The sequence below is a fragment of the Rhipicephalus microplus genome, chromosome 10 (assembly GCF_043290135.1).
Source record: "Rhipicephalus microplus isolate Deutch F79 chromosome 10, USDA_Rmic, whole genome shotgun sequence".
Taxonomy (NCBI): domain Eukaryota; kingdom Metazoa; phylum Arthropoda; class Arachnida; order Ixodida; family Ixodidae; genus Rhipicephalus; species Rhipicephalus microplus.
The window spans coordinates 94743332-94769982 of NC_134709.1; the positions used below are offsets into that span (position 1 = coordinate 94743332).

Consider the following 26651-nt stretch of genomic DNA (forward strand, 5'->3'; position numbering starts at 1 on the left):
TTTCAAAATGTACGTCATTCCCAATAGTCTTATTTCGGGAGCAAAAAATTGTATATTTAGTTTTTTTGGTATTTAGTTGAAGTTTGTTTATATTTAGCCACTCAGCCTAATTGTTGAGCCACTTACTAGCCTGAAATTCAAGCATATGTAGATGCCCTCCTGAAAAAAATACTATCGTGTTGTCGGCGTAAAGAATTATATCTGGCATCAACGCAATATTCACTATATCATTTATATATAATAAGAAAAGAAGTGGTCCAAGGATGGAACCCTGAGGAACATCGTATGTAATTTCCCCCAGATCTGATTTTGAATCATTGGTGTATAAGGTCAAGAGCATAACATGATATAAATAGCGTAACATGATAAAGAAAAAAAAAAGACTGAAAAGAGAATGACATGGCGAGGGAGAAACCGGTTAGGCATGAGTGTTGCATAACAAAAAAATGTTCAATTCATGGTGAAATTTTTGTGTTTTTTGAATTTGTAGTAGAAATGGCAATGTGCCCCGCCGCGGTGGTCTAGTGGCTAAGGTACTCGGCTGCTGACCAGCAGGGCGCGGGTTCGTATCCCGGCTGCGGCGGCTGCATTTCCGATGGAGGCGGAAATGTTGTAGGCCCATGTGCTCAGGTTCGGGTGCACGTTGAAGAACCCCAGGTGGTCTAAATTTCCGGAGCCCTCCACTACGGCGTCTCTCATAATCAAATAGTGGTTTTGGGACGTTAAACCCCACATATCATCAGAAATGGCAATGTATTCCATAATTATATGGCCGCAAAGTGAACTGTCTGTTTGACATAATTAGCTCGCACTTTGGGCAGAATGAAGTTATGCTGTGCAAAACGAATTGGGTTAGTATTTAGTAGAGATGATGAATGAATTCCTGATAATGATATTTGTTTATTAGTTAGTTTGAAAAGAAAAGTGGTGAGATTGATTTTCACAAGGGTGGTAACATGGAGAATTTTATTTTCTTGTAGCAACTGTTTAGCATTGTGGGTGGGTGAACTAAACGTCATTAATCAAATTGCCTGGTTCTGAATCATTTGTATTGGTTTTAGGTGAGTGGTGTACGTGTTACCCTATGAGGTTATGCAGTAATTCATGTGTGAGTGCACAAAGGTGAAATAATGTGAGAGCGAAACCGGGCGTGAAAAAAATGGACGTGCTCTGATCATGATGCTTATTCCGTGAGATAACTTTTTTTTAAGATGTGTTACATGGTTTTAAAATTTTAAATTATGATCATTATTTAAGCCTAAGTAAACACATTATTCACTTGCCGTTAATGAATGGTTATCAATGAAAATGTGCAGAATGCACAGCGGTGATTTATTTTCTGGTGAGAACAAAAGAAATCTAGTTTGAGGGATTAATGGTAAGTCTATTAGTTTTACATCAACCTAACAAGTTGTGAAGGTTACTGTTAAGCTGGGTTACTACTGCTGATAGATATCCATTGGAATTAATAATCCTAGTGTCATCAGCATATCATATGCACCTAAAGAAGGCAAGACAATTGGACAGGTAATTATTATAAACTAAAGAAAGAGCAAGGGGCCCAAAATTGACTCCTGAGGTACACCTAGATTAGTAATTTTAGGTTTAGAATAAGCATTGCATATACTGACAACTTGATATCTGTCTCATAAGTTGTCGCATAGTCTAGTTTAAGTAGTAGTAATAGACTTTTATTCAGCCACAATTTATAAGCCAAGCATTTCGACCGCCTGTGCGACCAGTCGACGCTGTTCTTCTTCCCCTTCGGCGCCAATCCAGTCGAGCCAGGAGGAGATGGAGAGGGATGGGGGAGGGTAATAGCTGGATTGATGAGCAGTTGGGCAGTAAAACAGGCACTGTGACAGGTCTGCATATGGGGAGGGACAATTAGGACAGCAGGGGTTAGATCTATATTTATAAATGTAAAGGCGAGAGGGTTTTATTAAGAATGTCACAATTGATGGTATTGAATGCCCGGGTAATGTCTGCGAATATAGAACCTGCGATTTTACCATCATCGAGGGCTTTGAATAGTTGGTCAGTTAGAGATATAAGTGCTCAGTAGGTATAAGTGCTAAGATCAGTAGAATAACCTGATCTAAATCCAAATTAGTCTGTTGAAAGTACATTAAATTTGTTTAAATATTTTAACAGTTGTTTCTCAATTATTTTTTCAGTGACCTCGCTAAAAAAAGTAAAACACAGATCTATCTATAATTGAATACTAATGAGCGATCTCTTTTCTTAAAAACTAGAGTTATTCTACCTCGTTTGAGTTCCCGTGGAAAGCTGCCCGTTTTATACATGATAATGTGAGTCGTGACAAATGATACTGGTTTGCAAATTAATTTAATATGTCCCGGATGAATGTTATCTAACTCAGCGCTGGTTATTCTTAAACTGCCAATTACTGATGCGACCTCATCAGGAGTAGTTGGAAACAGATATAATGATTGTGAAACGCGTCGGGGGGCAAATAAGGTTTGGTGTGCATGCAGATTAGCATCAGAAAATGAGAAATCACCAAAAGCATCTGCAATCGTAAGTGGCGTAAAAAAAGTATTACCAATATGGGATATTATAGCATATATAAGCACTTTGTGTATGAAATCTTTTTCTATGCACCCACTGTGTGCCTTTTGTTGCGGGTGACTGGCGTTATACTATGAAGTCGTCATGGTAATCGCATGTTCTGATGCCTGTTGGAAATGTACACTTGTCCCACGCAATATTACGGCAATATTTCATGTTGTATAGTGAAGAACGTATACAGGACGTGTGTGTTTGTAAAGCATGAAAGTTACTTTCACTGCATTTGCAAGCAGATGAAGCTATTTCCACTGTTTTCTCAAGCAGAGGTGTGGCTGTGTGGTAGAACGCCAGCTTGCCACGCAAACGACCCGATTTCGATCCCCACTTAGACCCAGAATTTTTTATTATTCATTTCATTTGCATCTTTCTCGATTTTTCACTCACAACCGCCGACGGGGAGTTTTCCTGAAACGAGCTCTTTATCACTATTGCGTCAAAAAGTTATACTTTTGATGTTGGTTCTAGAACACAGCATGTCGAACGACTCGTGGAACGTCATGGTGCCTTCACCAAAGTTATCGACTACTGTCACACGCAGCACAGTGAGGTCAAGTCGTATTGGCTACAGATCTCATTCTTTTTTGGCCAGAAGTTCACAAAAGTAGTATAAACAAATTGTGCACACAAACGCAGGGACCACCGTTTAAGTGTATATACGGCTGTCATGGTGAATGAAAAGGTATGAACATCGCATTGTCCAGCTTACCATTTTTTATATGTCCAACTCAACGCTGCCAAACTCTGATTAACAAGAACATGAAGTATATGTACTGTTTCTATAATACTTTGAATGTAGTTTTCGGTTGCAAGTGGGTGGGAAAACAAATTGCTAGTTAGCAGTTTGCCTCCTGATCTATTGTATAACACAGTTCATAAATTACCATTTTTTTTTCCAAGTCCTCTCTAGTGTACCTACAATAAACATGGGAGATACACTTGGAACGATACTTTTCATTAGAGGGCATTAAAAAAATAAATAAACGAAAGAAAAGAAAAGGTATAGAAGAATGTTGACTTTCCTGCATTTCCTGTCAGTTCAGCTTGCAATGCCGCCCCGCCGTGGTGGTCTAGTGGTTAAGATATTCGGCTGCTGACCTGCAAGTGGCGGGATTGAACCCCGGCTGCGGTGGCTGCATTTTCTATGGAGGCAAATAATGCTGTAGGCCCGTCTACTTTGATTAGGGTGCACGTTAAGGAACCCCAGGTGGTCGAAATTTCTGGAGCCCTCCACTACGGCGTCTCTCATAACACTATGGTGGTTTTAGGACGTTAATTCCCATATATCAATCAATCAATCAGCTTGCAATGCTGTAGCGGAAGATGTTATTGTGGTGTTGTAACACCATGTTTGTACAGAAAAAGAACTAGGTGTCTGGATTTACTCAATTGCTCTTTTGTTTGACGAACTGGTGGTTCTTTTCATCACGAATGAACACTGCCAGTCCATGACAGTGGGAATACGAAGTCTGGATGTGCTGAACTTGTCTGTGGGCCATATAAATTTAGCTAGTTAACTTGAAAACAAATATGTTTTCAGTTTTTGGTATATACTTGCTTCAGCAGTAAATAGAGGTATAATTTTTTTTAATATTTAATTTTTCTGTTATGGGGCTTGAGATATGTGTAGGCTTGTATGAATATGCAAAGTTGAAGTGAATTGTAATTAGGACCAAATATTTTATACGCCTTCAAAGTTTAAAAAAGTTTGTGAGTCGTTCTATTCTGTGAAGGCGAATGACCAGCAGAGCTATTTAGTGCATAACACAGCGGTGGCATGGGGGAGGCCAGTTTAGTATTGAAGACGAGCTTGTGAATGTTCTCATAACTTTCAGACAACTGTGCAGAGTTTGCCGCGAGACTCTGTTTTTGTTATGAACATTAAGCAATGTTAGCTCGCTAAGGCCATCGAGACAACAGCATTCTCCACCTCACGATATGCATCTTGTCAGACTTCCTGCATCTGTTTGGTGTTTTGTGCCCCAATCTTCATTAGTTCCTGCTGCCTGTCAGTGCCCATAACATTCCTGTTGCTGTTACTTCATTATTTCGTTACAGGCATGCTGATTTTCATGAGTCCCAACTAACCATACAAGGCAGTTTCATAGCTACTTCAGAGTAGGTATGCCCTGTGGACAGCAGCTGCTTTCGTTTGTCATTGTACTCTAGCAGGCACAGCTTTATTTTTTTAAAGCAGGCTTCACTGCAAGACACAGTGTGGAAGAACAAGTTTACAAAGGCTGTGTTCCAATTCTAGACAGCATCATAGTCTACGCTGACAGCTCAGAAGACCGCATCGAGTCCATGTTGTCGGTGAAACGGAAACACATCTGGATGGCGTCTACGCAATGTGATGCCACCTTGAATCGAGAAGAGAAAGATAAGATTTAAAAAATATATATGTGACATTTTTTTGGTTATCTCGTGTTCAAGTCCCCCAAAATTCAAAGTTATTCACATTAGCGTCTGGAGGAGCATCTGCTTGTGTGCAGACTACCATTCTAGCGAGATCTGAGCGATTTGCTGAGCCGCCATCTTTTTTGGACAGCAAGGCAGCCTGCTTGTCTTGTCTACAATGCTGTCATCTCGAAGCTTTCTGTTTAGCCGGGTATGTGATGATTAGAATGGTACTTAAAATGGCTGCTGTCCACTTAGCTGTCTATTTAACTGTCTACGGAGAGTATTGGAACACACCCAAAGACTAAACTTGCATTTACTCCTAAATTCGGCTTCTCTTCTGAATACCGATTCATCCCACCAGCAAAGATGTCTTTGCTGGTGCCATATAAGTAGGGCTTCATGTATTCGAATTAATCTAAAAACGTTCACTAAACACCCACCAGCAAAATTTTTTAAAACTTGGATTTATTCGGTAAACTGCAATCAATTTAAAAGAGCGCTTTCAAAAATGAGATTCATCATATGAATGGAGCGAACTTCCATCAGTGGCAGCAAGCTCGTAAAATATGTTTGCACCTGTTGAAACAAGTTTTGGAGTTGTAATACTAACAAACAAAAGTGTTTTGTATTCAAGTATCTGCACTTCTGTGCTTGTGTTTGTGTATTCAAACCTTTGAAACATCTAAAATACATTTAGTGTGTTTGCATTATTTTGTGTTGAGATGTAATTTCAATAAAGGTTTTGTAGTATTGAGAATAATAATATGGGAAGGTCCTTATTTTCTATTAAGGTGAGAGAGCAAGCAACTTGCCTAACTTGTGCCCCCCCCCCCCCCCAAAGTACACTTGGGTGAATTCACAGCAGTGCAAAGCAGTATTACATCAGTGCAATGCAGCCTTATTAACAGGATAAGTAGAGAGAAAGGGATAAAAAGAAAGGATAAAAAAACAGAATTGCCGGCAACAATGCAACACATTTTCATCGGAAATAATATTAATAAGAGCGCATTGGATTAACAGGATAAGTAGAGAGCAAGGCATAAAAAGAAAGGATAAAAAAACAGAATCACCGGCTACAACGCAACATATTTTCATTGGAAATAATATTAATAAGAGCGCATTGGGCGACTTTTGATTTCAGATTAGATGCCAACTCTCCTCCCAAAAAGTGAATGCCGGAAAATGCAGAAAGATATTGTTGATGTTGCTCCTGGAACGCTGCACATTGAGTGATCGTCGAACGAGGTAGTGTCTCCAGCAGAGTGCAACTGCTAGCTGTCCACTCAGGAAGTGTGTGCAAATATACACACTGTGTTTCAATCAATTTACTAATGTCATCACGTGCCGCCGTAGTTGATGTGTACAATTGCGCATGTGTTTTTTTAATGCAGTATTAAGAAATAATAGCTCATTTCAGGCTACTTTAATGCAAAAATAACTCAAAGGACGGTTGTAGCCAAATGTGGCTTCGAGGCGTCCACTCTCCTTATGAACAATGCCACTACGAATCCGGCATGCATCAGCATTTCCATGCGTACAACAGTGTCGCAGCTCAAGTTTTTCCTCTAGGTAACAGCAGGAAACTCAGTTGCCTGAGTACTTGCCTATGTGTAGTTCTCTGCAGTGTTTACTCAGTTTCAAGCCCATGTGTGGTTCTCCTTGCACAGTGGGCACTCCTGGTGGCACCACCGCTGGATGCCTGCCCAGCTTTCTGACGGGCCCTCCAACCGATGCCCGGAGCCCCGTGTCAGACCGGCTCGCTGCGCCAAGCCCAAGGAACGATGGGATCTCGCGGCCACAGCAAGCGACGCCGCTGTCGGGCCCGCCCAGAAACAGCCTTTTCCACGACACTAGTGTTCTCTCACCATCATCGGTGCGTGAAATGCATGCTGACTCTTGGGCATGATCGATTCTTGCGGACAACTTTTAGGGGATAAGCTCCTTGTGGCTCTAGGACAATCCCTCGTCTCTCTGGCATACCCAGTAGCATCTTCCTTATTGTATAATAGATAGGGCAATCCCATAGAGGTGGACAGACAGATGAACGGAGGTTTCGCCCCACTCATCATCATTCACTCTGTGGATATGCTGTGATCTTTTTTTTTTTTTTTTTTGCCAGTGCCGTAGAAGGTTAGCAAAATGTTTCCTCTGTCTAGTTGGTCCATGACTTATTAACAAAAACATTGTAGTGTAAAACGACTCAAGGACCGACAGCTACATGAAACTGGTGCTTAGTGATGTTACAGTGCAAGAGTCATGCAGCTGTGTGTTTTTGTCTCGTTTTGTGCCAGGACTTTTTCTCTAGAAGCTGCAAGACAGAAATGCGTGCCTGCTTGAAATAGCAAATTTCACTGATAATTTTCTGATTTGCACTGCCAAAATGAATACTGCTTTATTTTTTTGAGGCTAGAACAATTATGAGAAGTCAGCAGTGAAATAATGTTACTGTCCACTTGACGAATTTTTTCCCCATTTTTTAGACAGCACCAAGATTTCTGCATGCCTATTTAGCACACGTCATGCTTAAGTATACCCTGACGTGTGCTGGCCTGTGTGTGGCAGCAAACTTGCCATTTAGTTCTCCCAAGAAAATTTAGTTCTCCCAAAAAAGTTGTCGAAATGCCCCTCTTCCAATCACATTTTTTTTCCGTACATGTGTTTTTTTAAGCGCGCTAACGCTGTGAACTGGCAAAACCATTACTAGAAGTAAGATCAGCTGCAAGCTACCAGACTTCTATCGGAGTAATACGAATGTGTGCAATCCCCGCTTCTGGTGGCTGCTCACTGTTCATTATTCATGTCCTGGTGGCTGCTCACTGTGATGGCTGTTTACCATGGCACCTGATACTGCAAGTTTGGTCGTACAGTGCCGGCTTGCCAGAATGACGACATTCGGTGATGTCAGTTGCGCTGCTTCGAGAGATCTACGCATGAACGCTAACATGTAAGCTCGAAACACTAAAGTGCAGCATAAAGCCTACATGTATGTGTCTTTTCTTCATTATTGTGCATGTGTGTGGCACTAGTTAGTGCAGCTTGTGACCTCTAGCTGCAGCTCCTCAGGGTTCTGGCAGCTTTCCTCATGTAGTCCCATCTGCCTGTTGCGTCACGATTACATTGCTACTTTTAACGATTACATTGCAGGCAGGTTGCAATGTTTCCTCGAGACTACATAGTTACATAGTAACCCTTTTACTGCTGGCTTTTGGAACTGCTGCACACTCTGGGCTGTTTTTTTTTATGCACATTATGTAAATTTCACTTAGCAATGCAGTAGGATGCTGTTATGGGCATTTGAACACTTTTCTAGGGTATTATCTCAATAAAGTAGAAGTAGGAACATTACAACCAACTAATTAATGAAACATAATTAATAATAAATACTTATGAAGTATTTCATTTACTGGGACACCATTTATCCATTTTATCAGGAGTTAAAATTAGTCGAGAGCTCTCGAATTTTTTTTTTTCGGTTAAATAGTGCATGCGCATAGCACGCTGACGTGCCAAGGTTGTGCTGCTGAAACGTGGCCAAAGATACGCGAGCCGGCGCTGATGTCCGTGCTTGTGCCCCCTTTGTTGTAAAAAATGTTCCTACAAGTTATATTTGTTTGTATGTTCTCTTCATTACACGGTGGGACACACAGTCGTTTTTTTTTTTTTTTGCAAGAGTTGCCTTGGGAGTGGCTGGGAGTGATTTAAAGATGCAAAATGAGTATACTCATGATGGACAGGGCTTTTGCGTGTGTTGTTGCCCAAATTATTCGTGAATAGGCAGTGAAAGGATTAAATAGCCTCGCGTAGGTTTCTCCGTTGTCCTTCCTTAGACCCTCAGGTGGTTACAGTGGTGAAGCACTCAGTGCCATTGTTTTTCCCATTGTTCTTAAGTTCTGGTGCAGCAAAGGTGAGGGTGGTGTTGGTTGTAGATGACGATGTTCGATGGTCTCAACACGACAGTGTGATGGACATGCGTTCAGTCCTTGAGGTAATGAACATGCTTATAATTAATTATCAGTCACAGCAAAGTAAACGAAGAACTGTCTTGCCACTGATACACTGCAACAAGTATGCATTTTTAATAAATTCTTTCTCATATATAACGAAGCTATTGGTGTCACATGTCACTCTATTGAGCAAGTAAATAGGCCCCGTCACAGGCACAAAGGACAGCTCATTTAAGTTGTCATTACCGCTGAAGCTTGAATGACCATTGAGAAGGGTTCCCATTGCTGTGACAACTGGGCCAAAGTGCCCCAAACGAAATTTCCTGCGCCAACCAGATAGAATCAATGTAAGTTGCACCAAACTGACCCAAATCGTCTATCTCAGGGGTGCGCGCGCAACCTGTGGCTCGCAGGCCGTATGCGGCTTACAGGGCAGTTTTATGTGGCTGCCGGAACGACGTCGGAAATCTTGAAATCGCTGGACACTGTAATTGTGGCGATATTTAAATAACATTAATTAACATTTTAATTACCTCAGACAGTGGTCGAGTCTAATAAGAGAATTATTTACCTTCCTGCGGACAGGCCGTTGCCGCTTTTAAAAAATTGGCCGCCAGCACTTCTGCAGAGCAATGAAATTCAACCTCATTCTGTTGCGGGACCGTAACCAAAGCTCCAATGAGCACAACTATAGCAGAAAGCTAGAGATATGTCACTGTTCACGGCTGTTATTTCAGTGGTGTTAGTTATGCCGCGGTTTACTCAAGTACGCCAACGCCATATATGTGTACTCTAATCACAAACGAAACCCGGTTGCAGCAAAGAATACCGTATTCACTCGCGTAATGAACGCACTTTTTTCCTAGAAAAAAAAACGGAGCAAAGTTGGGGGTATGTTTATCATGCGTGGCAGATTTTATGAAAACTTTTTCGGCATGGGTAAAAAATGCTGTAATGCAAAAAAAAAGTTCTTAGCTTTTTGCATACGCATAGACTGTTTGGCAATAGGTTTCTTGTTGCACTTTACTCATCTTCGGTGGTTGATGGCGCTATCTTCTGCAAGTTCTCCCCGCGCAGCCCGCACACGCCATAAAAGAGTTTTGTGGCCATCTTTCCTCGTAATAGTTTAACCGCAACAGTGGCACATACTGTGACCTTGTGGGGCGCCCAGAAGCGTGCGCTACGACGCACTTTGCCAACTTCACGGCAACCTCGCATGAGGATGCTGTTGTCATTATAGCAAGTCACGAACATCGCAGCAAGCTACCCCCGAAACATCAAAACAAGCCGTCGATAACAAGATTAATGACAAAATACATGCGGCACCTCACTTTCATATGTGATGTTTCTGTATGCACAGTGAACAAGCAAGGCGAGTATCGGGGGTGCTACCATGTTGTGGAAATCTTCACAATCTTTTCTGGGTGACAATCGATTTTTTCTCGTTTTCCAGAAACCTGAGACGCGATAGCGACGAATGACCCTTCGCGACAGCAAATCCTGTCGTCGTCGCTCGAAAATAGCATGCGCGTCATTGGACCATAAAGTTTTCTATTCACAAGAAGTGATCGTCGGTCCACGCCGGCAGATTTGTGACCTTCGCTCACTCGCTCTTGCACGCTGTGTGCTTATCAGCTACGATGTCTCTACACTCGAATTCGTGAACCCTGCTGTGGCGCACAGATAAAGAAGACTGGGGACGTGCCACGTACAGATAGAAAGAAAAACAATACGGCACGCAGCAATGGGCGAAGGGAGTGAGCCGAGGTAGCTGAGGGGGGTCGGCATAATAACGAAAAATCGGAAGAGATCCAAAGGGTTAGTAGGCGCTAAGCGGGACTGCTGGGGATGAATGTAGGGGGTGCGTTTATTATGCGGGGGAAAAAAATCCAAGTTTTGATGACTGAAGTTGGGGGTGCATTTATTATGCGAGTGCGCTCATGCACGAGTAAATACAGTATTACACGTAGGAACAAAACCAACATGGAACAAGCACAACATATTGTTTATTTTGTAAAATAAAAGGGTGAGAGACTGCGAAAGGCCTCAAGTACTGGTTTGATAACCAGATTTTCGGGTTCCAAGGACATTTTGCTGCTGTTGAAGTTAGAATCCCATTTAACAACGATATCCAGGGCATCCAATGAAGTGCACACGCATGTGCACTTGATTTCATGTTAGGAGCACCACTGTCGAGCAGTAGAGAGCTCACGTTCATTTCTCGCGTTGCTTCGTGCTAAGTAGAACCTCGTTATAACGAAGTGGGACATGACGAACTAATGGGTATAACGAAGCAATTGTAATTCCCCTTGAAATTCTCATCGATGCCCATGTATTGAAAACCTCATTTTAACGAAGGGAAAATTTCCTCACAATGGATATAACGAACCATCCTTTGTCCACAACAAGCATAGATAATGGCTATAATGAACTAATGGTTTTAATGAAGTAATTACAACTCCCATTTATCTTTGTTATAACGAGGTTTGACGGTATACCTATGCTGAAGGGCTCCTAATAGTAAGATTACCTGCTCAAGAACTAAATTTTGATTGCTGTAAAATGCTTCTAGTAGCAAGATTATCTGCTCCAAAATGCACCAGAACTAAAATTTTACTGCTCCAAAATGCTCTTAATTGGAAGATTACCTTCTCCAGAATGCTCCAAAAGTAAAATTTTAGTACTCCAAGATGCTCCTAATAGCACGATTATATGCTCCAAAACTAAAATTTTAGTGCTCCAAGATGCTCCTAATAGCACGATTACATGCTCCAAAACTAAAATTTTAGTGCTCCAAAACTAATATTTTACTGCATCAAAGAGCTCCAAAACGAAAATTTAACTGCTCCGAAAATTGCTCCAAATCAGCAGTTCCCTGTGGGATCACTGATTGAATGACCACTAAAAAATGTATCAAGGTTTTGGTATGAGCTTTTCTTAAATCTAGCTGTGAGTTTTTGGCATAGTGTGATGGACTATAATGCAATTTTCAATTGCTTTGTTTCTTTTTTCTTTTTGCCTTCAGGTGCAAGACACTTTCTTCCAGAGTTCTCCAAGTAAGGGCTTCACAATTTCTTAAACAACCTTTCGCCAAAAATTTTTGTTTTGAAATGCTTTACCCGAGTACTATTGTAGGGGAAACAAAACTCACCCGTCTCACTCAAAGTATCTCTTTCATGGGGCTCACTCAGACTCAAACTTGCCTGAAATTCTGCTAAACTCATTCTGACTCATGGGTTGGTTCGAGTCTCTGTGAGTCCTCTCAACAGAAATTTTTTCTTCAGCCTGACTCTGCTTCAATATAAATGCAATTTTTTCGCATTAGTTCTGTTATTTCTTGGTTTTTGGCAGGCAACTGACTCATTGTCCATATTTAGTCTGCCTAAATGCTGTCAAGTTTTGGGCATTTGTTATCTAGTGTGACTTGAAAATTCGCATATTACGCGAAATCTCCGAAGTGAAATTTTCTCAGAAGTTGTCTTCATTGGTGCTCATATTTCTAGTTAAATTCAGACTAAAATGATCACTGTGAAAGTCTGAGACCATATGCAGGCTCTTGTTTGTGTAGGTGTGCTGCACGAGTCCAACGCTGCGAATGTCTCTGGTCAGCTGGACACTCTGTTCAGTCCTGGGTAAGTTTGTGGAACACTCTACACAAGTTCACTATCTTTGAAGTTACCATAAAGGTTCCGAGGCTTTTGAAAATGGCTGCAAGCAGAAACAAAGACAAACCCTTTTAAACTAACACTAAACTTCAACTTTTGTGAAAGCAGTGATGAGGGACACATGTTCACATACTTGATAGACACAATGGGTGCTGATTTACAAATTATATTCACAGTCATCTCCGTTTCAAATATATGGTGTTGCTTTGCACTGATGTTAAATGCTGAATCAATTCGGACTGGTAAATATAGCGGAATCTTATTCATACGATTCTGCTTAATATGTTTTTCAGCCTAATTTTCTAGTCGACCCTACTCTTAACCAACCAACCTCATTGATTAATATGATTTTTGAATACTTTGAAAACCCGAACAGGCGGCTTCTGTATGGTTAAGGAAAATCTGACAAGAATTGGAGGACGAGGGGTGTCCCTTAAAGGGCCACTCACCAGGCCCCATACCGAATTTTAGTTAGACAGTGGAAGTTGTTGGGTGTCCGATGAGGAACATTTTGCCACAAAAATTTTTCGAATCGGTTCATCACGAGCGGAGAAAACAGGTTTTTTGAAGTGGCTCGAAACGAGGATGAGAAAAGGCGAGCTCAAAACCCTTGCTGCTCCTCCGCGTAGCCTTCACAAGCCAAATTTCTTCCCCACCCTCTCCAGCATTCGATCATAAGGTCATGTACGCATGACAAGCACGAACAAGTCCAACCCCCGAGCACGCGAGCAGCGTTGCTTTGTTGACCAGCGTTACTTTGTGGTCTTCTGCCTATTTCTGCGGGATGGTTTTGAAACGCTGGCTTATACGCGGTGGTGTAGATGAGTACAATGAGTGCGCGAATGCGTAGGAGCGTTTCACAGCGGTCTTAATGCGCTGACCGCGGGGACACGAACGCATGTGAAACCCTGGCACATTAGCCCCGCATCTCGTAGCATTTCACAGGAAAAAATTTAAAAAAAATGCGCAAAATTTTTTATTGCGTCTCAATATTTATTTCAAGTTTTATTATTCTCTTGAAGCAACAAATGCATAAACGACGCATGTTGTGGTAAATAATTTTTGCCATGTCACGTGGTATACTGTTGACAACGTCAGAGCAGAGTCGTCTACGTAGAGGACCAACGTCATTGCATTGCCGTGTACGTAGGGCCATTCATACGCCCACGTCATGCTCTCATTCTCTAGGCGTGCGCTGGCAGAGGGGAGCAGCGTTCATCTTGAAATTTGACCCATTTCCGCAGTGCGTAGCGTTGAAAATTTTGGCAGTGGTGCTGATGAATGCCTCGTCTACGCATTGCGCTTGTCAGCTCAAAATTGTCAAACCTGGTGCATGGCCCTTTAAATCGTTAATGCGCCAGCAAATACTAACCACAGGGCCCCTTGACCTGTCAGTTCTCCAAGGTACAGCTAAACAGTTGCTATTGGTCATCACTCGAGAAGGCAGTAGTGGAGAAATGTCTGATATCTGTCCAAGCCAGTACATTATAAGTTGTTGCACCTCACGGGAATTAATCATACAATTGCTAGGTATAGGAACGGCCATTATTTATCACTAAGTATTATTTATTCGGCCCTCATCTAGCTGCTCTATGCAAAATCTATGCTGGAAACTAATTTTCTGTTGATTTGCATGCAGAGTTAGCAGATGACGCTCCTTCACCAATCCCAAAGCGAAAGCAGCGCCGCCGCTGCTCGGGATATGGTAGGGGACCGCTGCGACCGCGCTCGCTTACCCAACTGACAATCTCTAAAAATGTTGATGTGGGTGTATGGAGGGACAGTGTTACACAGAGCTGCTTCGCACAAAAAAAATGAATCGATCCAAGGGTTCATTTAATCTTAAAGTGGGGTTTCGCAACATTGTGAATTTTTTGATGAATGGTTTTTACAGCTTTGCACCTCTTCACGGCAGTGAAACCATGTGTACAGGAGATTACATACAAACTAATGTACATTTAAATAGATGCTTTCACGGCTTCGCACTACTCCACTGCAGCGAAGCCACTTTTACAAAGTGGTACATGTGGATTAATATACATTTATTCGTTTGTTCCGAATACTTCGAAAATTTCAACAATTTACATTCGAATCAGAGCGAATTCGAATTCCGTAATACTTGTTCGAATATTCTCACAAGCCTTCGTGTGAGGCCAGGAGTCGATTACTTGTCAAGCGCAGAGGGAATGCCCCGCCTGTATTTCAGCGTCGTTGGGGGAGGGGGGTTGCTGCGCCACTTGAGAAGCAAGTGTGAACTTTGATCATAAATGTGCTGGTGCACACTATCTTGATAGATCCAGCTAGATGGCTTGTGTGTGTGGTGGAGTGCTTTCACTGATCTTTGTTGATATGCAAGGCAGCATGAAAACCACTTCATTTCCAGGAGCGACTGCAATCTCTTGCACTAGCGTTCTGTAGTTATGCAAGGTTGGACCCAAAAGAGTTAGCTCTTAGCCTTACTTCTTATACTATAATTGTTTCTATCGCATTCATTGCTTCACGCTTGCAGTGATACCGATCTTTTCTGCCAGCTTCATGTCACAATAGAGCTAACTTCTTGCTAACGTGGATTATATTGAAAACTAACTTCGAAGTTTCATCAGCTAAAATTTCATCAGCTAGGAACCTTAAGGTGTTACGTACTCTGTATGTGGTAGAAAGCGAAGAGCTTCCTATAAATACACTAGAGGGAGCTCTGGCGCTAGTGTCTATGGGAGCTGCAACGCATGCTTCAGCCAGCATGGAAATGATGGGTAGTACACAAATTTTCGTAGCCTTCGTACTTTTGTCTCCGTTTGGTTTCGCATGGCATGAGCTGCTTTGTCACGAAACAACAATCGGCAAATGTTGAGCAGTTGCGCTTCACCACCTTAACCTTCTGGGCTCAACAGTCGTAAAGTTCACAGTGGCGTGTTCTCTTATTCAAAACAAAACCAAACCAAAACACAGCAATAAACCAAGTCACAAGTGCGTTCAAAATCTAATTTCCATGGAGACTGAACTATTGCAATGCCAGAGTCCTCTGTAGTTTAGGAAACTATGGTGGAAAGATCTGAACGTCGGCTAGATATAAGAGAGGATTCAGAATGCTAGTGAAAATTCAGCGTTTACTGCTGTGCAGTAAACGCTGCATTAACCAAGCCACAAGTGCAGTGGTTACTGTGGTGTTTACTACAGCGTATCTGTAGTGTTTATAGTTGATGTCCTCTTTGCGCGTGTTTTTTTGCACAGTGACCTGACACATTCACCCGGCAGCCATCCTGAAGAAACGTGGGTCACTGTTTTCGGGTGCGTACCTTTGCAACACAGGTTGCGCCTCTCCGGGCTTGCATGCTTTGGCTTGCTCGAGGCTTGCCTCCGTGTATTGCTGGGGACAAGGGGCATGCTACTATCGTTTCTCTAGTTGTCGTACAGCTGTGGATGCACCAAAAAAGAAGCCATTAGGTTTAGGTATTTTAGGCTGAAAGGCAAACAAATAAACAAATAAAAAAAACTATGAGAAAATCGACCCTGATTAGAATGCATTACATTGGACTTTCGGTAAGTGAAAATCTTTTGAATAGAACCGCTGCCTAAATGAAACAAATTCTTCTGACAAGGTTGCTTTCCTTTCTTGTATTTTTCACCCCCTGTCGTCTCAGAAAGTGGAACTCCCGTTAAAACGGAACGAATTTTCCTGCTCCCTTCTGGTTCTATTTAATGAGAATCTATTGTGTTTTGTTTCTGCTTTCTCTCTCAATTTTTTTTTGTCTGATATGAGCATAACTTCAGCACATACACTTAATTTGGGGCCTGCACTATGCTTGAAAAGGGAATGAACAGTGTTGTATTAACGAGATGAATTCTACTGAATAGTCGCTTGGTTTGCTTATTCATAATACTTTGATGCTCGTGTAGTAGAACTACATTCTTATGGAATGTAGTTCTCCCTTCATGCACTCTGGACAGAGTTGTGTGTGCCTCGGTGGCCTACCAAAATTAGAAGTACTGGAATGCATTATCATTTAACACGATGCACATATTTTGAAGAACTTTTTTTGGAATGCATTATCATTTAACATGATGCATACATTTTGAATAGCTTCATTTTAGTCCTTTGCTGTAATCATATTCCAAGAAACGTCATCCGCAGCGTAAGGCCAGTATGTTTTTTGGCACTGGTACACGCTGGAGTAACTGGTAATTTACTGGGCACACTGGGAAATAGCTGTTTTACACTGGTAGGGGCGCTGGCTTAATCACTGTGATGCTGGTGCACACTGGGAAGCACTGGAATTTTCACTGGCAAGCGCTGGTGAATAATGAAGCACACACTGTTTCTACCAGCGCAGCGTGCACATTTATGTAGCGTGTGCCGTGGTATGTATCGGTGTTGTTGAATATAAAACACTTGATTCAACGGCACGGGGAGATGCTGCCCTAACAGATCCCGAGCATACATAATTTTTGCGGTGAACGTACGTATCGCAGCAATTAATGCACCTTTTTCGCATGACCCGTGTATACCCGCCATATTCGCATCAGTTGTGTATTGCTGTAATGATTTCATGTTGCAGCGTATATAAGCCTGGAGCTGGACGCCACTCCTAACAGAAACAGGAAATTGTTTATGCTGCCAAGTTAACTAAACGTAAATGAGCTCTCTCGATTGCTTCGCAAGGTTTCCCAGCGGAGGTGAGAGAAGCAGCTGTCGTTTGATTCCGCCACACCGCGTAAATAGATGTCAGGCCATGCTTATCCTTCTACAGTCGAACCTCGATATATCGAACGGCACGGCGATCGCGAAATAGTTTGATATATCCAGAATTCTATATAAAAAAATCACGAAAAAAATGCGTCAACAGCTTGCTGAAAACAACCAACGAACCGTTCAAGCGTGGTGCGGTAAATACTCACTTGAAGATTCAAACATAGTATTTATTGTGTTGGTTTAATATATTGAAAAAGAGTAGCCTGATTTTTGTTGGCCATGGCCTGTTTGACGACTGCGTCCTCAATATAGTCCAGGCGATCCCAGGCGATCCATAAGTGATAGGCCGGTGCCTTCAATCGCGCCGCAGTGGCGGCGCACAAGGGCCAAGGCAGCTACGACCTCAGCTGATGTCGGGAGCGGGGCACCATCAGCGCTTGCGAGATCCACCTCGGCAGAGTCTTCATTTGGCTACAGGCCTAACTCCGAACGCACGAACACTGCGAGCACAACGACCGATGCTTGCCGAGTCTACGGTGGTGGAGCTTGCAACAAGTGCGCAGTGTGCCGTTGACACCATAGAGACTGCAACGACTGCAAGCTGCAAGGCTGCGGCGTGAGTCCAGGTGTAAAGCGCGCACATGGCGCGCCCATGCCGGCTTGGCTGACTGCTTTCCCTTTCCCGGCGGCAGCGCAGGCCGCGTCCAAGACAGTCGTCTGCGTCCTTTCCCTCCTATACTTTCCTCCTTAATCATTACCTCCCACTCCCCCTTCCCCCACGCCAAGCCGTGTCGGTGCCTTCGTATTGAAAGACGATAATAGCTCCGCACTTTTCTCTTCTTTTTCCTCATTTAAGAACCTCTACAGCAAGGCTGCGGCGCGCGTACGCCGCTACGTTAAAGTGGCGCTCTCGGCGCCATCGATGTGTGCAGCATTCGTAAACGCCCGCCGCTCTACCGCTACTTTCGAGAGTTGCGGGAAAGCCGCCTGTCAATGGAGCGCGGGCGGTTTGGGGTGGCTGAGTTCGATATATCCATTATATGTCAAACTTTGTTCGAAATAAAAAATCAATAATGCATGCGATTTCCCACGTGATATAGGAACCGTTCGATATAAGCAATAATTCGATATATCCGTGTTCGATATATTGAGGTTTGACTGTACTCACTTCAGGTAACAGTTAGAAATGTTCCGAAGCTTCAATGCAGAAACTTCAACTTTCCTAACTCACGGCATCGAGTGCGGTCTACCCAGTGCCCGGCCCAGTGAGCATTAGGCCTACCGTGCCAGCCGCGTCGATGTATGTTATCCGTGCTTCTTGCTCCGTGTACACACAATTTTAAATTGTGAGAATAACTGTAAAGTATTGTTTAGACATCCATGAACATAAATAGACTATTTTTCCGTGTGTCGATGTCCGCACAAAGAGCGCTGACGATTGATGTGTCGTGCTTTCAGCTACGCAGCCTGTTACCGAAAGCTGCCGGCTGCAGTTAGCCGGTACTCCTCTTAGGTACAGTTTAGGTAACACTTAGAATGTTGCGAAGCTCAAATGCAGAAACTTTAAGCTTCGCAATTCAGCTGCATCGAGAGCGGCCTCGCCCAGTGCCCCGTCCCAGCGAGCATTAGGCCTATCGTGCCAGCCACGTTTGTGTACATGCTACCGGTGCTTTTTGCTTTGAGTATGCACAAATCTAAAGTGTAAGAATGACTGTAAAGTACAGTTTAGACATCTTTGAGCCTAAATCAACCAATTCATCGCGTGTGCGGTGCACGTACAACAAGCTACGACGATCGATGTGTCGTGCTTTCAGCAATGCAGGTTGTCACCGAAAGCTTTTTTCCGAGCGCAGTAGCCGGTACTTCTCTGGCTCGTATGTAAGAACACACAATTTTGAGTTGGTAATTAGTACGCCTTAGTGAACTAACATGCTGGCATACTTTTTCAGCAGATTGCATTAGTATTTTCTTCGACGGTTTCTCAGTTGCAGGTATTGATATGACTGCAAAATCTGTACATTGGCACGTCGGATGTATACTGCTATATTGTCGCTTGTGCGAAAAAAATACTCAGTATTAAGTCGTGTGGGCGCATATGTACCGAACAATTTGTTTTAAATCATCTGTACATGTTGACCAGTAGCAAGTGCGAGAGGTGGCTATCAAAAGAAAAAAAAAAAAATATCGGCAGCAACAGCCGACAGTCTGTGGCTGCTCCTCCAGTCAATTTGAGATTTTTCAAAGTCAAGATGTAGATTCTTTGAAAAACTTTGCGCTCTTGCCAATATCCACACATCATTCGGTGCCCGGAAGTTGTTCGCCACTGTCCAATCAAAACGCACTTGTAATTTGGAAGGGAATATCGCGTCAATCTTGACTGCGCAACTTGTAAGAATGAAGTCGAACGGCGTGGTCTTAGGAATAATCATCATTTTACAATCCAACCAACATGTTCTGGCGTGGCTTAGAAGGTAGAGTATTCGGATTGGAATTCGAAGGTGACAAGTTCGAATCCTGTCGTGGGGCGATTAATTTTTTTTCATGTCTTTATTGTGAATGTGTGCAATATTGCTTCTTTTACTTCTATATTTATTTATTTATGACGAATGGGCACCCCTCATTTTAACCCTGTGAAGCCATTTTGGGCAGAGTACCCAGCGCTGTTACTAAGACGCTGCCGCTCCAGCGTTCCAGTACCAGCGCGATACTGCGCCCATAATCAGGCATCGCACTAGACGCTGGTACCCAGTGATGCTGGTTTTTTCAATAGGGAAGTTTTAGCAATGTTTATGAAGTGTTTATGTAAATGAGTTGGAGGGTAGATGGCCAGAATTCTTTTCTCGCGATGCCTGTATGTCGTGATGTGGTGTGTTCATTGTTTTAAAAGCAAACGTTTGAAGTGTCTGGTTAGGTCTTTTGAAAGAATGCTAGATATGATGTAGTTTAGTTGTCATCTATTGGGAGTTCTTTCATACAGTTTAAAAACCCATTAGATTAAGTTGGAATTGTAGTGGCTGCAGGTTGCAGGGATGCATTCAAATTTGGTCATTTTCTTTTCTACATTGGAAGAGCAAAAATACAGAAAGACCACACGCTCACTTGCTCCAAATGTTTGCAGGTTTCCACCATCTGCTAGTTCGTATTTTCTGCAGCAGTTTTCCCAGTATGGCACCATCGTCAAGTACAAGGTGAGTGCCCAGAAAACGAATTCACTGCTGGCTTGGCGATGACTGCAAAGTGGCTTGTGTTGTTGTGGGTAAATGTATGTAGCTTTTCGTTTGGATATGGAAAGGCTGGTTGTAGCACGCTGCTTGTTTGCTAGTGTGTATGTTCTGGTGCAGGCCTAAATTTAAAAACAAACAATTCGCAAGCTCACGGCCGCTGTGGTAGCCAAGTTATAGTGCTTGCCTGCTCACCTGAAAGATGTAGATTTGGTTCCAGTAACGGCAGTCTCGTTTCGATGGAGATGAAATGCTAAAGGCCTATTACCGTGTGATGTTGATGCGCGTTAAAGGACCCCAGGTGGTGAAAATTTTGTAAACTCCACCACTACAGCATCGTTGGAGCATAAGCCATTTTTTGACATAAAAACCCATAAACCTAACCGATCCTCAAGCTGCCTCAGTGCATCATTGTACACCCAGGTTCATCTGCATTTTAACAGTGGCCTCGTTCAGACATTGAAATCTACATTTGGCTGAACAATAAGGCACTGAAAACACAAAATTGCCATCCATTGTTGGCACACAGTGTTGTGTACGTTCAGTATGTGTTGTTATCACTTACTGTGCATATCTGTCAAGCACATTTCCATTAATGTTATGCTAGACCAGCTCTTTCAACTAGATATCTTTATCTACAGCTGGAATTGTTCCATGCTTAACATTCTGCTACATAACTTCACCTGCGTTTTAGATATTTATGGAATAAGTGAAAATGGGCTGTGCACTTCCCCTCATATCTCATTGAGGTCCTTGCAAAACGGCAGGTGTTGTCCTAGAAATATATAAGCAAGAGTTCACCAGCAGGCACTGCCAGCTTCACCATAATTTCTTCGTTACTAACACATAGCTATTCCCCAACTAGAAGAGGAATAGTTTCATGAGCAATATGTGTTTATATAATTTATAGGACAAATTAACAGCCCTACTAACGTTTATGCCATTGCCAGTGGCATCATAGTCGGCACTATACTTATACTACATAAATAGGAGTTTGATGAATATGTCATTGCCTATGTGAGCAGTGCCCTGACTAAAGCCGAAGCTTATTTACTAGGTATTAGAGAAAGACTATTTGGCTATGAGTATTTGAGCCGTTGGAAAAAATTGGCTATGTTGGGTGATCACCCTTTTTAGATAGTCACTGATCAGGGCTGCCACTGGTGGATACTTTTCACCACGTTGGCCAATTTGAGATGCCTGTGGCGACCTAAATTTATGAATGGCCACGTGGTGTATCTTTGGTCATTTCCGACTTGGGTGTTGGCAGGGTTATGCATTGTTAGCTCAGTGTCTTCAAAACCATCGGGAGACAATTTTTTTGTATTTTTGTAGTTTTAAACACACCAGTGGAAGGCACACTTCATGTGCAGTTCAACAGGACTGTCCTGTTTCTCATATTTTCTGAATTCACCGAGATCTCAGAGACATTGGTGCACTGCTGCGCCCGCCAACAACTTCTCACAAAATATAGTTCGCTGGACTGCTTCGTGTGCCACGAGGCGATGATGTTAAACTTATTTTTTAGGTGCTTTAACAGATTTAAGTTTCGCTTTAGAAATGTCTTGGTGACGGTGAGGCTCCAAGTGTCCTGAATTGCTTGCCGACTTCTTCACTGCTGCAGTACCCCTTAATTTGGTATGTAGAGCTCAAGTGTATTGTTACCATACTTTTCGGACCTGCCAAGAAGTAGGCTCTTCGGGGCAGCCTTCAGAAACTGGACAGAGGCGAGTGTGTAGCGTAAGCATGACCGCACAGAAAGCGTGGCGCAAGCATTGGGACGGTTGCTCGGTACTTTCGAATTCATTTCTGTTGTTTTGTGATTAAGTTGTTCGATTATCGCACACACAATTCCACTGCAATGAATTCTCTAAATCTGCAAGAAGGTTAGGTTACGCACGCTGCCCCTCTCTTGTAGCGACTGCTGCGTCCTGTATTCACTACAACTGAAACCACCACGAGCTTTTGTTATGAGGCGCTAGCATTCAGGGACGCTGCTGGTGCAATAATGTCCTTTCTCAGTGCTTTCTTGTTGAAGTGGATGTTGTGTCTCCAAGCCCACTAAGTCCTCCCATGGTGAATCGGGTGATTCGACCGGCATTGAAAGACATCAATATAATTACGGGTTATGGGTGGTACTGTACTCCATGGGGCTGTACATAATTAGCAATTTTTATTACCAGGCACACTGCAGATAGCTAGAGTGGTGACTCTTTTGGCCATATTTGAAAAAAAAAAAAGGGAGGGGGGGAACTTTCGTTTGTTGTTTGGCAAATTTCACTCGAAAGTCAGTGGCAACCCTGTCACTGATGACCATGCCCTTTGTTAGTTGTCAACCTGTAAGGACCCATCTGACTGACTTGCTCGCTGAACCCCTGAACTATCAAAAAATGACATCCACATTCTTTACTGGTCTGGTTGCAACTATCTTGTACTCTTTGCAGCCAGGCTACTCTCTTTTGTAACCCGCAGGTCGCGGGATCAAATCCCGGCTGTGGCGGCTGCATTTCCGATGGAGGCGGAAATGTTGCAGGCCCGTGTACTCAGATTTGGGTGCACGTTAAAGAACCCCAAGTGGTCGAAATTTCCGGAGCCCTCCACTACGACGTCTCTCATAATCATATGGTGGTTTTGGGATGTTAAACCCCACAAATCATCTACTCTCTTTTGTATTTGCAGTAGGCACCCTTGTCACCGCAACAACCCGTCTGATTGTTGCTCATACTCTGCCGTGTCTGTGGTGTTGTATGCAAAGCTTTACCTTCAAACGCACTAAGTGGGCACGACGACCTCTTCAAGACCTACGCTTTACTACATCTGATTTTATCAGTCGAAAGTGTGTATCTTCATGTGCAAAAGTTCACACGCTCCTATGCCCAGTGCCAAAAATTTGTGCGTTTCAAACAAGTCTTCTGTCACAGCACCTTTCCTGCCCTGGCGAATTCTTTCATAGTACTGCAATTGGCATAACATAGTAATGGATACAATCCTCTTCAGCAGGTGATTACTGGATGATTATCGTAGCAGGCCACTTCACTTGACTTGCTATGCTTAAGCAGCCGCTCTTCCGACGGCCAGTGCATGTGACTTTGCACCAATTTTGTTAAATTCGTTCTGCACCATGGTACTTCTCCTGAGCCATAGAGGCTTACCTTCATTTCTGGTGCTTTAAAGGCATGCACCGCTTGACGAATGCTGAATCGTTTGCCACAAAAGTGCGGTGTACCGCTTGGAAACTAATGGCCCGACTGAGCGCTTCGAAAGCACTCTTTCATGGTGATACGATATCATTGTAATCACTCCGATTGGGACCGAGCACTCCCTTTTGTTGCCTATAGACTTACAGTATTGTGGCACAACCTATGTTGTGTACTTCTATATTGGCGAGAACCTCGTGGTACATCTGATTCTTAAAGAACTCTTTTGTTTGAGAGACTGCTCGACATGCCGAGGAGTGCCGCAATCTTCCTCGCTCCTTTTTCCGCTGAAAAAGATTGGAAGCAGCTACCATTTCAGCCTCAGGATTGTTCTGTATCAGCTTTCTTTTTTTACAAACTTATTTATCTGACTTCATGTATACCTGCTATTCCAGCTTCTCCGCAAAATTTGTCTCAAAATTCTTTGGAGCCTTCTATCTTCTGGAGCAAAATGTCCTTTACCCTTTACTTCAAGGAGGCCCGCCACGATAATCGAGTGTATGTTATGGTGGTTATGGTGCCCAAGTGCTGAGCTGTGAGACTGTAGCTCGGCTATGATGGTCGGATTTTTGATAGAGGAGAAAATGCTTGACTCCTGTTTACCTAATTTGGCTGCATGTTAAAGAACACCAAGCATTCAAAGTTTTCAGAACCCACTGCTCCGACATACCTCATAATGATACCGAGTTTTCGGGACATTGAACACCAACAATTATTGGTATTATTTACTTTGTGGAGTTCTTCACGCCATCGACAGACATATATCATCACGGCTGCGAACATGTCCACACTTGTCACTTGAAATCGCATCAAGACTCGGTAGGTTGTCAAGGTTGTGCCTCTTTTTGCGGAAGGCAAATTCAGTGTAGTAGCCAGTGCCTCAGCAATATCACCATTGGCATGAGCTCGCAGTTATTTTGCTTGACAGAATACTTTTGGTAGCTTCCTGCTCGCCTGGGTGCGCTGCTAATCAACGTCCTAGCGATGCAATTTTAGTCATAACCTTATCAGTAAGTGATATGGCAGATGGCTCAACTACATAAGCTGAAACTTTCAGCATATTAAAACACAACTTTGGAATTTGTGTTAACTTTCTTATCTTTGAACGAGCATTTAAGAGATTAAACTTTTGTGTAGCACTTGTAACGACATCAGTTCATGATGGCAATTGCATGGCAGCTTCGGTGCCATCACCCTCAATGTTTCGCACATCGAACGAGGCTGTAAGGTTTTTCTTTCTTACGTTTCGTGGTTCAGGTGAGCTCTGAGGGAAACTGGATGCACCTGTGCTACCAGTCGCGGCTGCAGGCCAAGAAGGCGCTTAGCAAGAACGGCAAGGTTTTCGGGGCCCACACTATGGTTGGTGTCAAGGCCTGCGTGTCGCCCGATCAGCCAGACCAGGTGTCTTCGTCCAAGGAAAATGTGTCTGGCATCGAGGCCCGGCCGCTGGTGCAGGCCTACCGAGCTTCTGCCAGCAGGCGCCAGGTGACGCTACCGGAGATTCCCACGCCGCGACGGGACACGACGATGGCATCACGAGCGCTCGAGTATCTCTTTGGATGGTAGCAGCGCCATCATCTTCGCCGCACCCTTTGGTTTTAGCCCTGCCTGTGGTCCTTAGCGCTGCAATAAAAGCGACAGTTCTTACCAGCTGCTGCTTTCTTTTTATTTTTCGTGTTTTTTTATGACAGAGCTGTTCTAACGCTGGGTGTGACGACAGATGACCCGTCACGCCCAGCATTCACAGCCTTGGTTCCCAGATATACCCATAGATGGCGCAACTGCTTGGATCAAGGGGCTTTAAGTCGTGGTAGGTCGCAGAAAAATCTGTAGTTGCTTGGTGGAACGTGGAAGTGCGGTTCAAGTCCCTAGGGTCACTGTAGTCCGGACGGGTGCGGCAGTGACTGCTACATGTCCTATCCTGTACAGTACGTTCCACTATTAAGCGAACACCCGTGTGCGTCACTGGCGGTCCGCGTAGCTCTAGCTGCTGGTGAGATTTCGGAATTCGAGTCATGTGCATTGGTTCATCAAGGTGGTGCGTGCCCCTTGTCGTTTGCTACTTCTATGCCCATGCACTCAGCATGCTCCAGCGAGCCATGACCCTTCGCCCTTTTCATTTCGTCACGGCAAATTAAGAGATACCAAATCAGCCTTTCGCTTTTTAATAAGGTGGTATTTCATGGTTCGAAAGGACAGCTAAGAATATTCACTGCATCAGACTTCAATAGCCTTATTTGTTATCAAAAGCTGCCAGTTGCAGCGACAGTACAGTGAAATTTCTGTATAACGAACTTCAGGGCACCGTGGAAAGTTGTTCGTTATTTTGAAAGGTTGTTATAGTGAAAGCTCGAAAATGAACCATAAATACTTATTTTTCACCGACCAAAACGACTTACCTTTACAACGGTCGGTCCTTGAACTCGTTTTCAGGAGAAAAAGACAAATGCACAAGTAAACACCAAAAAATCCACGTTTGCTTTAAAGAAGTCTGTGTTTCTTTTTTCTTTTTTTTTTTTTGACGCGAGCAGCACAAATTTTGCAGCGCGAAGGCTTCAAGCTCATCCACATTGCTGTGGTGCGATTCGGTTCTTTGGTCACAACAGCCTGCTTTTTGTCTTCCAGTTGCCGAAGAATATCCATTGTATCGCTTAACGAAATCTGCTTCCGCTTCTTCGTCGCAAGCAGAGATGAACTCATTTGTAGTATCATCGCAGCACGAACACCGACTTGCTTTGCGGACGGATAAGTAATCATTGAAGAGAGATGAACACGAATGAAAAAACAAGGCTTCCAAAGAAAAACCTGAAGCGTCACGGCTTTCATCGCCTCTTTCGAAGAAAAAAAAGTGCTAAAAAATTGGCAGATCCCACCTACAGTGGGAATCGATGATAAGTGAAGCACGAATGAGGAAGGGTGATAGGTCACTTTAAAATTAGCACAAC

At 43.2% G+C, this 26651-nt stretch overlaps 1 protein-coding gene across 3 annotated transcripts in view; it reads left to right on the forward strand.

Moving 5' to 3' along the window:
• LOC119181593 (nucleoporin 35) overlaps positions 1-25356 on the forward strand; it is a 42448-nt gene extending 17092 nt beyond the window's left edge. For all 3 annotated transcript variants that reach the window (XM_075875911.1, XM_075875909.1, XM_075875910.1), the window contains exons 3-8: positions 6657-6862; positions 11959-11989; positions 12502-12565; positions 15830-15886; positions 20407-20476; positions 24964-25356. In XM_075875911.1, the coding sequence (XP_075732026.1) occupies positions 6657-6862; positions 11959-11989; positions 12502-12565; positions 15830-15886; positions 20407-20476; positions 24964-25272 (737 nt within the window). In that variant the 3' untranslated portion in view covers positions 25273-25356. The remainder of the gene's footprint in view (positions 1-6656; positions 6863-11958; positions 11990-12501; positions 12566-15829; positions 15887-20406; positions 20477-24963) is intronic.
• Positions 25357-26651: the final 1295 nt, after the last annotated feature.